We start from the raw sequence: 12,328 nt of genomic DNA, 5'->3' as shown, positions 1-12,328 counted from the left end.
TTTCCCCAGGGTAGGGTCAATTGAATACGTACCTTCAACGACTTGGCAGTGTAGCACAAAAACTACGTTTTTGCCGTTGTATAACAGCATGGCTGAGCCATTGAAGCACAGCTCCACGTAGTTTAGCCAGCTCATTTGGGAGTTGGCTTACGAGTATTACCGTTCATTACCGACTTAATCGAGTGGTCCTCAGTCAGGTACGGGTTTGTACCGTCATGGCTTGGGCTGCAGCTAACCAGTGATAACCAGTCACTACACCCAAGTCGTCAGTCTCACTTTTGCGATGCACGGGTACAACGCAATATGCTTCCATTGTTCTAGCCATCGACGTGTCCACATGCCTGGCGGCCATTGTACTACTAGCTGGTTTGCATAACAAAAGCAGTCCCTGCTAAGTGCAGGCGGTATCCCCGTATCATTGACCTCATGTCCCCTTTTGAATTCTCCGTACGCAAACAGCGTACGTAGTTACCAATGCGTCGGCAAGAGGATACGTTTGCCTGCAAACCAGAGCCAATACTTCGGACGATGGAATAAATAAAAAATCCAAAGCCACGTCCATTGAATGGCATGGCCAAGGCGGTGAAGGACGTTGCCTGGCTTGAACTTGCAGAGCTGAAGCCCAGCTTAGTACGTCGGACACCAGTTTGTAATGGTATTTCCGAGTCGTTCATATCCGTTCCTTTTTATAAGCAGTAGTATCAAGTTGAACAAGCTGATATTGATAGGTTGGGCGGCTGTTGGAGGTTAAAAGCTGTAAAAATAAATGTATGTATGTATGCATGTCTATCTGTCTGTCTGTCTGTCTGTCTGTCTGTATGTATGTATGTATGCATGCATGCATGCATGTATGTATATATGTATGTATGTTAGTATGTGCGGATGTATGTCCGTCCACATTAAAAACTCCTAAACCGCAGCACCTACCATCTTAGTATTTGGTGGACAGGTGCACCCAGGGGTGGAGATGTGAATTTGTTCAAATGAATATGCCAAAGTCAAAAATATGCAAATGTGGGGGAAAAAAGGAAAAATCCTGCAAATTGCTAAAACTCTGTAACCACTGACCAGATTTGGTTGAAACATGGTATGCAGGCTCTTTATAGTGACTTTAGTTACATTTCTTCAAATTGTGGTGAAATGTTGAAAGTTGTATTTTTTGGGCGATTTTCCCGTTTTTGGTCAAAAAATCTTATTTTCTGAAAGCGCTCATCCCATTGCCTTGAAAACTTGTATGTATGATCCCTGGGTTTGCCTTTGTCAGATTTGTTCAAATTGTGGTGAAATTTTCATATTTGTATTTTTGGGGCAATTTTTCCCATTTTTTGTCAAAAAATCATTTTCTCCCAAAGTATTTGTTGGATTGCTTTAAAACATGATAGTCTTGATCCTAGGGTTGTTTTCTGTCAGATATGTAAAAGTCATTATGAGATGGAGCATTTCATATTGCTGGGGTATAAGATTAATTTGGACTTGCAATGGAATTTTCTTAGTAATCAACCTGTAAGAATGCAATGTCATGTTACTTAGTATTTCTGTAAAATGGGAGCACAGTGTCATTGACACTATTTTTATTATAGAGAGATTAGAAATATCCTTGTTTTGAAGTGGTTGTAGTTCATTTCTGTTCATCTTGTGTGATTCTATTGTAGGATAGCTGAGGCAGGGTCACAGAGCTGTTGGTGTGGAGTGCTCAGAACTAGCGATTACGTCATTCTTTTCAGAGCAAAAAATAGAGTACAGCTCCACCCCTATGAAAGATATACCTGATGGAATTGTCCACACAGTAAGAAATGTGCATTTCATAATTTATTCATACTTTCACCTGTGCTTCACATCTCGTGGAACAAATGTGCAACTGACATGCGGTGACTAGTATGTAAGCTGCTTTAGCTGCCTGGCTTGGCATTGAACATTGAACATCGGCAGCCCCATAATAGAACCAGGGTGGGGACATGCTAATATTACCAAATTTAAATCACAGTCACCATAATTGTACATAAAACAACTGGAAGTAGTATTTGTTAAAGGTATACATGAGTCACCTGTAATCTAAATATGCCCATATATGGTATATGGTCAAAGGGGCGTTCCTTGGTATTCAAATGACCCTGTGAGGGCACTGTTTTAAAAGCGGCCACCCACTTAAAATCTGTGATTGTTAGATTTTCTCTTTCCATGGTAACTGTGGCAAAATTGGAACAGGTGACAGTATACCTTTAATACATCAATTGCACATGCCCATTAATAGGTTGAACTTGAACAGACATTCATGGCCATTACATGATGCACAAATACACATAGAATATACACATATTTCAATATGCCAATTTTGCAAGTGGGCTTCTTTGTATGTGATTTCTTGGATATACTGAGTCTGTAGAACACCTTACATCCTTTTTATTCTGGAGTAGAAGCATTGGTCTTCCCTTTCCTACATTATACTACTGGTGGCGCTATGCATCTCCTGGCACTTAGCACTGCTCATGCCAGCACTTCTCTGTATTAAAACATCAACTGTATTTCAGCCAACTATGATGAAAATTTTTTATTGTCAGACCTGATATGTATTGTTCCCCGTTTGCATTTTCAGGGAAGCTTAAGGTCATGTACCAGTAAATTTCAGAGAGATGAAGTCAATATATGCTGATCATAGTTCCTTTTAATGAAAATTTTATCATCAGTGGCAGACTTTGCATATCAACATAGTAATTGATGTTTAATGTTTACTCAATTTTCAGAGTAAAGATGGCAAAATCAAATTGTTTCAGTGTGATTTCTATCTATTTACAGAGTAAGTGAACTTTATTTTTGTTACATCAACACATATCATAAAACTTATGAATTTTAGAGTTGATTTTTATCTTGTTATTATCTCAAAAACCCTCAGAGCCAATTATTTAATACACCCTGGAATCTGATTTGTTTTGTACAGTTTGCGCTCAATTCCCTGTTTACAGGTCAACACTCCCCCAGACAGAACCAGGTTTGTGCCAAACTAAATGGTGGTGAAAAGGTTAAGAAAAATCAATTGTCAAACTGGCAGATTCCTCACATAGAAGTGAATATGAACTCACACTTCCCAAACAATGGTAATTGACATCAGATATTAATTAAGGTAGTATACGCCTTGAAATACTTCAATATCTGCTCAAACTTTTCATAAAGAAACTTTAAGCCATTCCCTTTTGAGATCAATACTAAAAATTATGGTGTTGTGTTCTATGCAAAGTTTTGTACTAGAGAAACAAATTACCTAATATTTACTAGCATTTGAAATTCTAAATGGCTGCCATCCCCGTATTGACCCTATGGGGAAAAATTAAATGTTTGATTTTCACAAAATAATGATCCATTGAAAATGTGCTCTGTGAGCTTCAAAATGAACCTCACAAGTGGTAAATGTCAGGGTGAATGTCAATCCCTTAAATGCACATTTAAGGTTAATTGTAGCTTTCCCTGACTGATTTGACAGTTTTGACACATGCATGGTTGTCAATTGCCATTGTCCATCACGTGTGTAAGATGAGACATGTGCATTCCTCACCCAGGCCAGCATCACTGCTGATAAAAAAATCCTTACTTTAAAAATCCAGGCTGCAACACTGGTGTTGGTCATGCATGCTGTATGTAATAGTGTAGATTGCCATTGTAGGCTTAATTTCTAAATATGGCAACCATTGCATTCGTTTTGTGAGATACTGCAATGTTAGTTATGCTGTTCATTTATTCATAGATAAATCAATTAATGATTTGAATTGATGTTGATTGGTCAGTAAAATGCGTTACATTTGGAAATTGCAAACTAACTTAATTTGTTTTCAACAGAATGCATGCTGGGAAATTTGACATCGTATGGGACAGAGCGTCTCTGATTGCAATCAATCCATCGGACCGAACAAGGTAAGTTTTTCACATTTTCTCTAATTATATCATCAAAGTATTTTCCCAACCCAGGTTCCAAAGAAAATAAACTTTTTTTGTATGCGCATTACTATCGTGACAACAATATACCAAAGATAAATTTACTTTAGCCAGATATTCAGAATAATTATAATGCTGTAATATGATTATCAAAGTCTTTAATTTATTTGATCCAAAGGAACATGAGATAATCATACAAATAATAATATGTAAGTGAGGTAGAAAGAATGTTGGCACAACTGAAGGATTCAATTGTTAAGGAATGTGTGTAAGAGGGAGTCCCCTCATAAAAAAATATTTGTTTGCCATTGTAAGATAACGCATGAAGAATGAGAAATTAGATATTGTTGAATGCAAGACCTTCTTACTACATACATTTTGAAGATAATCTTGAACTTTTGATGATATGTTAATTATTTTTGTTCTAAAAAAATTGCAATGTATTGTGTACCATTAATGCAATGTTATTGTTGGCAAATGAATTCTAGTTCACATTACAATTCATTTGTCAACAATAGCATAGGACAACTGTAGTAGGGTAGAATGTGCCCCGGGGATAGGTATCCAGACTGTCAAATTTTTACAATGCTTTCTGGTCTACTGCTTGTGGGGCTTGTCTTAAAGCTCTTGGAGTAAGAAAAATGTTAACTGTCCTGATAATCAAAAATTATATTTTTCCCCCATTGAGTTAACACAGCAAGAGAGCCATTTTGAATTGCAAATATTGGTATATGTTTAGGTAATTTTATTTTTCTCTTAAACGTTCCCAAATTTAAACAGTGACCCTGATTTTTGTTCTTGATTTTGATTTTGAAAGAGAATGGTTGAAATTTTCATTGCGGAAAGTGTGGACAAAAGTCTTTCACTTTTGAGGCATATACTACCTAACAAGTTGAACACTTGGTGTTTTGACATGAATTTGGAGTAGAAAAAAAATGTATTTTACAAAATATCAGAAAATGTCAGGTACATGATAGGTCCAGGTAATTAATTCACATTCCTATAGATGTATAGCAACAGATTACCTTGTTTGTTCACAGCACAAGAATGACATTCACTGATCAGTTTACTTGACTCTATTTCAGGTATGTTGATAAAATGACATCACTGCTGAAGCCAGATGGATCCTATCTTTTGAATTCTTTGAACTTCAATGAAGATGCTTTCAAAGGTGAGAAATATTCTCAGGTATTGTACATGAAACTAAGATCCAAAGATGTTTATTGTACATCTCATGTAGAATGATCAAAATTAATGATTTAATGCAAAGTGTACTAATGAACATTATGAAGGTATGCAAATCAATTGATTATATATTATTTTCAATGGAAAATATTTATTGGCCTAAAGCTGTGTAATGTTATCACAAAAAAGTACAAATTTGTCATTGTTTAAAATAATAATGGGTACATTTTGGTATTTATTAGTCATCTAAATGTGCCATATTTCACAATTGATCTTACAGCCTTGCATCATTCATAGTTGATTTTGTAGCTTTGTATCTTTGCGGAGTATATGTCTTGGGCCATATACATACATGTAAAGACAAAGGCTATATCTGAAGCTTGTCCTTTTTAACGCTCCATGGATTATAGTTGCGCTAGAAATTGTTGTGACATCGCAGACACTCGGATATTAGTGACGTGTATCATCCTGTGCTTTGCGTCAGGCGATACACTGGACTAATATCCAAGTGCATGCTTTACAGTATTTTCATACACCTGTTACCACAAGCCTAGTATTCAATAACCTACATATTTGTGCTGTAGAGTTCATATTCATGCAACACGTTTGACCTCTGACCTGACAATTTTCAATCTAAACACAGAAATTTATGATGCGTAGAAGTTGCAGTGGCTTTCCAAAAAACCTTTTCATGTGGTACATTATATTAATTCAAATGAAGTGCAACTTTGTCTGAATAAATTCCTTAATTCTTTCTAACTAAACAAATAATAAACAAGTTGCATAGTTTATGATATCTGTGTACAGAAAGTAGTAGATACCATGGTACTAACTGTCCATCTGTAGCTGAGAATTTATCACAATGGATCTGCATACACCTCATCCAATATGTTACTCATCGAGCACCCATCCACACAGTGCTGTATATTGTGGATATATTATTATTAAAATTGGTACAGAAGTGTCACATACTGTGGAAAGTCATTTCAACTGAATTTCAACACAGAGTTTGTTTATTAATTTCCCTTCGTAATATGTGTTAATTCTATCCAGGTCCACCTTTTCCTGTTCCGTTAGAAGTTGTAGAGAGACTTTTCGGTGAGTATAATAATTCCTTGAAATTAACAATCCCCTGTATCCTTTGACAGAAAGCATTCCATCATTGGTGGTTTTTGGATAAGTTCTGGGATAAATTCTGATTTTATGAAAGCACATCAACTGTACCTAGAGTGATTAAATGAGAGTTTACAAAAAGTATGCGATGGTCAACATGAAAATAGTACCCACATACCGGTATGTACCGGTATAGTCCAACCAAAGGAGCTGATTTATGTACATAATATCTGAAAAAATTTCCATCCCAGTTCCACTGATTTTTGTTTTGACTTTACAAAGAATTTCAAATTGTACTGAGTTGGCTTAATCAACTGTTGAATGGTGTGGATGTAATGTAAGTAATCTGTCGACTGCATATCTCACTTAAGCAGTGTAAATGTTGATATTTTTAAAGGTATCTATCAAAGGTCACTGCCAAGGTGAATACTTGTGTATTTCTTATTGGATAAGAAAATGATGAGCAATGGCAGGATGCATTTGTTGCTTTTTAAGATAGAAATAATCAGAATAACGTACACAAATTCTTTTAAGTTACCAGCTTTGTAACACCTCTGTTCATTTATTGTAAATCCAAACAAGACACTACATTTTCTCCTGTCTGTTTTTATTTCAGAAAATTCTTTTGTTGTCAGGTTCTTGGAAGAAATCGACATCAAGGCCACTGACAAAAAGGGACGTCTGGCAAAGTACATGTTTGAGCAGGTGATACTGTTGACACTCAAGTAACGAAGTCCCATCATCTTTATGGTTTGGTTGTTTGATCCGAGGGAGGTACATAGGTTGGGTTTATCATAGATATAAACTTTTTAATGTGAGTGGAACTAATTTGGGATAATTGGACGTTGAAGTAATGTTCATTTAATCTGCAAATGTAGGCTCATCTGCTTTTCTTTTTAAGTTACATACTTGTTTTTATGAGTAATTTGTAATATTGCAACATTCAGCTATAGGTCTCCTAACACATTTGAGAAATTTGAACAATATGAAGATCGAATTGTGTTATTTGTATATGTATATATCCAGAGTTTGTATCAATTCACACCATTCTGACACAGCCTTTGGTTACATTTTAGCAAGTTGTACAAGATGATTTTTAAATTTGCTATTTAACCATTTTGTCAAAGGTATACACACCATAAGGTGGAATTTGGGCTGTAAGTATGTAGAAATAAGTATTAGTTTAGCTACACTTACAATCTTTCATAAGACATAACGGGCCTTATTGGAACTGTTTTCATAGCCGTGTCCATAGTTTTACTCTACCAAGTTGTCTGAAATTTGGAAATTCTGTGACCAAAGGAATATATTATATATTTTTAACACTTGTTAATAATGAAATCAGTAAATTAATTTTGATTAACCCTTTGAGTGCTGCAGTATTCCCACCAAAATTTTAGTGGAACATTCTACAAATTTTTGATAATTTTGGACCAAATGGATATCACATTTAATTGGTTACAGTTTTTTATCAAAATTTTGGCCAAAATCTGAAAAAATTTTACTGGGGTAACATTTTATAAAGGTGACAAACATTGACTTTGGCGCTCAAAGCGTTAATAACTCAATCTTTGAAGGAATTTCAGTTGTGATGACAAAATGTAATTTTCTACGTACCGCCTTCCTTTGTGGAGGAGATAGAAGTGGTCAGAAACGTGAACAGAAAAAAAAACCATCCTGTCCAAGTTTAAAATTTAAGAAGTACTCTTTGTGAGTAAAATTTCTGTCGAGAGAGATGAGTAGACTTTCATATTCATACCATCGACATCATTCCCATTCCCAGTGAGATGGTGAACCATTGATGTACAAATCCGAGAACAGGTGGACACTGGTGGCGCTGTTGATGCTGCAAACCATGTCACAATCTTTGTGCAGCAAGCTGTAGCATCGGAGGTCAATTTATTGTTTTCCTGTCAATGGTCATGGCCAAAGTATTTGAAATCGTTATGTACAATTTTCATATTTTTCAACATGAAGGATAGAGCAGTACTAATAAAGATGTCATTGGTAACTGTATTGGTATCCTATGACACACACTTCCTCAGAATGTATAGCCAACAGATGTTTTAGGTATAATGGTATTTTATAAATTTTGAATGAGGTTAAGAATACACAGAAATATCCCTATGACTTCTATATTGTATTTCAGGTCCTCTGGAAGAATAAGAAAACGTGTTTATTTACTGAACAAAGTAATGAAAATATAATAAGTAACTGCAGTTGCTGCTTTAACAGACCAGTGGTCTAGAAATGCTGACAAAATAAGCATCATTGCTCACTCACATAGTCTAATTATAATCAACAAAATTGCAAAACGCCAGGTTGCTACATCGCAAATGTAAAGGACTTAAGCCATGTCTGTTTTGAGAAGAAGACTTTACAGTATTATTTTTCATAATTTATTTGACTTTGAATTGCCCTATACCTCTGTAGCTAAACTATGGCTCTATCTTATCCTATATAAGAGTACAAGAGGGCCGGTATCTATTGAACAATATGCCAGTATGTGTCCAAAAATGCACACCTAAATTTCGGGGTTGCCACTGACTTTTGACCCTCATGTCATCCTGTACCTGCACATAGATAATTATAGGCTAGCCAATAGAACGATAGCTTTGATTTTTTGTTTACAGGGATGATTACATGAGTTAAGTTTTTTGTCAAAATATCACATGATCTGGATGACTTTTGACATCGATTTCACAAATATGCCTATAAATTCAGTAACTACATGTGCCACAGCCTTCATATTTGGTGGGATGAGGTGTCCCATCCTGAATCATTGATTATAAGCTTATAGCAAATAGAATAATATTGATGTTGACTGTGAATTGCAGGGGGAGGGTCACTGTTTGTCGCACATGGAAATATGGGAGGGTCACTTTGTTCCTTTCAAGGAAAGGACGATTAAATCACGTAAAATTTATTTGTAACAACCATTTCAATAGTCTGTTATGTTTGTAAAATTGAAGTAAATTTGTGCTTTATATATCTCATTCGTCAAAGTTGTACAACCATGATCCTATGCCACGACTTGTCATGGTATTAGCACTCCCCTTTCGCCATTTGATAAATCAAATGAAATGCGCAAAATTTTCGAAAAGTTTGAGGGTTAGGCTGCAAAAAATATTGCTTCTGGCTCTCATAGTTTTCGAAGTTAAGTCTTGAAAATAGATCCCAACCGTTTTTGTTGGCTTTCCATTGTCATTCCTAATTTTGGGTATTGAAACACAATCCCTCGAACTCCATCACCAGATGGTGGAGGGACTGTGATGGAACCAAACATGGCAAAGAAGTGCTAATCGTTCATGGGTTCCCTATTTTATGCAAACATTTTAAGATTCAGATCCAAGTTATCTGACATCAAAAGTTGTTGTGATCTCAGCTTGCTATACATGTAATTGTGGCTATGCCTGAATGGGAATTTTCACGACCTGTGATTTCCACTTCCATCATTAAACATTCGTGCCCTTCCGTCTGAAGCTCGTAGATGTCGTCATATCGGGCAATTTATTCTCGAAAAGGAGATGTCCTGGTGCTTGAACTATCAGTCCATAGAGAGTTAATATAGTATTTGCTTTGATGCGCATACAAAAGTTTTGCAAAGTTCAGTGTTCAACAGGTCATCGGTCGAGAATCAGCTCTATGCGAAGAAAATCTTATGAAATTTGCACGTCCATGGCTAATAAAATGGGAATATAAATGTGCATATAGTGTTTTATTACACTGACATTCAACATATTTATGAGCGTCTAAACCTTTGAATTAAATTTAAATATGACGTGCTGGTCCGTATATCTGTAGAGTTGTCAGGCCAGATTTGCTAAAATGACTCTCCCTATTCCCCAGTCACAACCCCTGTATTAACTAATGCATCCCTTGTGAAAAGCAATCCTAGAGTCATTAGACTAGCTATCTATATTTGAGTGAGAGGTGACGTAAATGAAGAATAACTGGTGTCAGAAAACATTGATCATAATGCATAAAGCCACTAATCATGATATCTAATGGTGTAGCTCTCACAGTCTAGATCAATTCTAACGATAGCCTTTTTTGGTACTTTTGTTTTTCGCAAGTCACTATTTTGTTTTGTTTTTTTTGCTCTTTGCGCTTATATTTTTGTTAACTTTATTTTATCTTTCCTGCCAGGAGCATACTCTGTCTATGAGCCAATGGTATTTATGTGTCAGAGTTAAACCACACAACTCATTTCTGATCAAGGATTCAATCGACGTCCGGCCCTGACTAAAACACGATTTAAATAGTTTCTCTCTTGAGAATAGATGGAATGGAACTAACGTCACAAATGATAGTATATAGCGCATTATGAAAATGGAGAGGTGACAGTACGGTGATCTTGTTCTTCAGATTTACTTTGCTTTGATGTTGTGATCTTCGAAAATAAAAACGGACAGTATCGGTGCACCTACCGGTGCACACAGTGAAACATTAATTTGGTGTTAGGTATGCAATGTGTACGGTCTTGGCAAAAGTTGGAACTAATTGTCCATGCTGATTTATGCAAATGTTCAACGTTGATGTCGAATGCAAAAAGTGAAATAAACTGAAGATAGAGTTTAGCTGTTCCCATGGTGATTTAAATACAGAGGAGCAATAAGCTTAGTAGATGCTGTGCGATAGTCAGGCGTATCCCAGGCACGACCTGACAGTCCCGTGCTGGGGCTACCAGGCTTTGACCTGGAGATGGGGTCTGGCATTATGGATTAGGAACCGCCTTTCCTCTCCCTGCCGGCGGTTAACACCCTCATGGGGTGCGAGATTTCGGTGTAATATCAAGTCCGTTGTTGCCCTTTTCTTCTTTTGTTCGTCAAACTTTTTTCTCACGAAAGGAAAACTAGTCTGAAGAAAATTAAAGATATATTTTCCTAACCGTCTACTTTCTTAACCGTCTACAGCACAGTTAATTTGCAGTTTTTTGGCTCATACAGGATCTAAAATAATATATAAAATATAATATAACATAAAAAATAATGATATAAACGAATGATATAAACAAATCTTATGATATTAACAAGACGCCCATCACTTCACATAGCATCACCGATACATTGACACTGAAATTAAAGACGGCCAAACCATTTGATATCCTGCCACATTCTACACAAGACGTCTTCTGAAAATTAATCTGTATTGCTGTCATCTTCTAGCAAGGCCAACAGCTCGAAGGGATTCTGGGAATAATTCCAGCAAGGGTAGAAGGGTCGCTGATTTTACTTTGAAAAATGAGGGTTGTTGGAAATGTACTAGCTGTTGCCGACAAAGTACGACACCTAGTATTGTCAGTATTGTCTGTTATCTCCAACGTAATATGTCGTCTGAACAACATGTCAAATACTATGTGGTAACAGTCAGTTAAAGTTGAGACGTGCAGCTTTGTCGCGACTCAGAGATTAAGAAAGGGCGATACGATATCGTCCCCATCGAAAATGTGAGACAACTCAAGACGATTCTACCGACAATATCTGTGGCAAGGCTAATATTTTAATATTTTGAGCCTTTGGGAGACAGCAATGTATGAATATTCATTTCATCTAGTTTCACAAAAGGTAGGATGCAACCGTTAAATCCGCAAATACCTGAGTTTGCTCACGACTTGGTCGGGAGACATGCAGGTGTGAAACTAGCCAGTGTCTCGCTTAAACAGAAATTGGCTACAAAATATCTCTATCCGTCAAGTTTTTCTATATTCAAGATGGCGTTCAATAATATCGAATTTTTACTAATATTGTAGGTGACAACGTTGGTTATTGACATCGTACCAAGCATATTTTACTGTGATTTCGCAATTTTTTCAGTTTCTTTATTTCTTCATTTCGCCGTTTTGCGATTTCGTCGATTATAATTGGGCACTTACTTAATCCGATCGGCTTGTCTGGCGGCCTAACCATTACCTGAGTGGACATAGTGCGACCCTGTGTCTGAGATACAGGCTGGATCTTAGCACACGTGTCGAATGTTATCTGATCTTTGTTTTGTACGGAGAACAGATGTTGTGCCGTGCAACCGGATGGATAGAGACTGTTGTACAAATCATCTGATGTTATCTCGGTGAATTATTAGATTAATATCTGAAAAATGTCGTGGA

The 12,328-nt window shown here is 36.4% G+C and overlaps 1 protein-coding gene across 1 annotated transcript; it reads left to right on the top strand.

The window, feature by feature from the left end:
- Positions 1–1,632: 1,632 nt before the first annotated feature.
- On the top strand, positions 1,633–8,269 carry LOC139134121 (probable thiopurine S-methyltransferase). The gene is made up of 6 exons (XM_070701042.1): positions 1,633–1,786; positions 2,742–2,794; positions 3,829–3,903; positions 5,010–5,095; positions 6,163–6,207; positions 6,839–8,269. Exons 1-6 carry the CDS (start codon positions 1,754–1,756, stop codon positions 6,949–6,951), a joined length of 405 nt encoding a protein of 134 aa, XP_070557143.1. The 5' UTR covers positions 1,633–1,753; the 3' UTR covers positions 6,952–8,269.
- The last annotated feature ends 4,059 nt before the right edge of the window (positions 8,270–12,328 follow it).

Source organism: Ptychodera flava, chromosome 5, assembly GCF_041260155.1.
Source record: "Ptychodera flava strain L36383 chromosome 5, AS_Pfla_20210202, whole genome shotgun sequence".
NCBI lineage: Eukaryota > Metazoa > Hemichordata > Enteropneusta > Ptychoderidae > Ptychodera > Ptychodera flava.
The sequence above is the reverse complement of the archived record's forward strand: the minus strand, read 5'-3'. Positions and strand labels throughout refer to the sequence as shown.

Coding starts and splice junctions, on each gene's coding strand:
- LOC139134121 (XM_070701042.1), top strand. CDS start 1,754: ATGAAAGATATACCTGATGGAATTGTCCACACA. Junction 1,787..2,741: donor CTGATGGAATTGTCCACACA/GTAAGAAATGTG, acceptor CTCAATTTTCAG/AGTAAAGATGGCAAAATCAA. Junction 3,904..5,009: donor AATCCATCGGACCGAACAAG/GTAAGTTTTTCA, acceptor ACTCTATTTCAG/GTATGTTGATAAAATGACAT.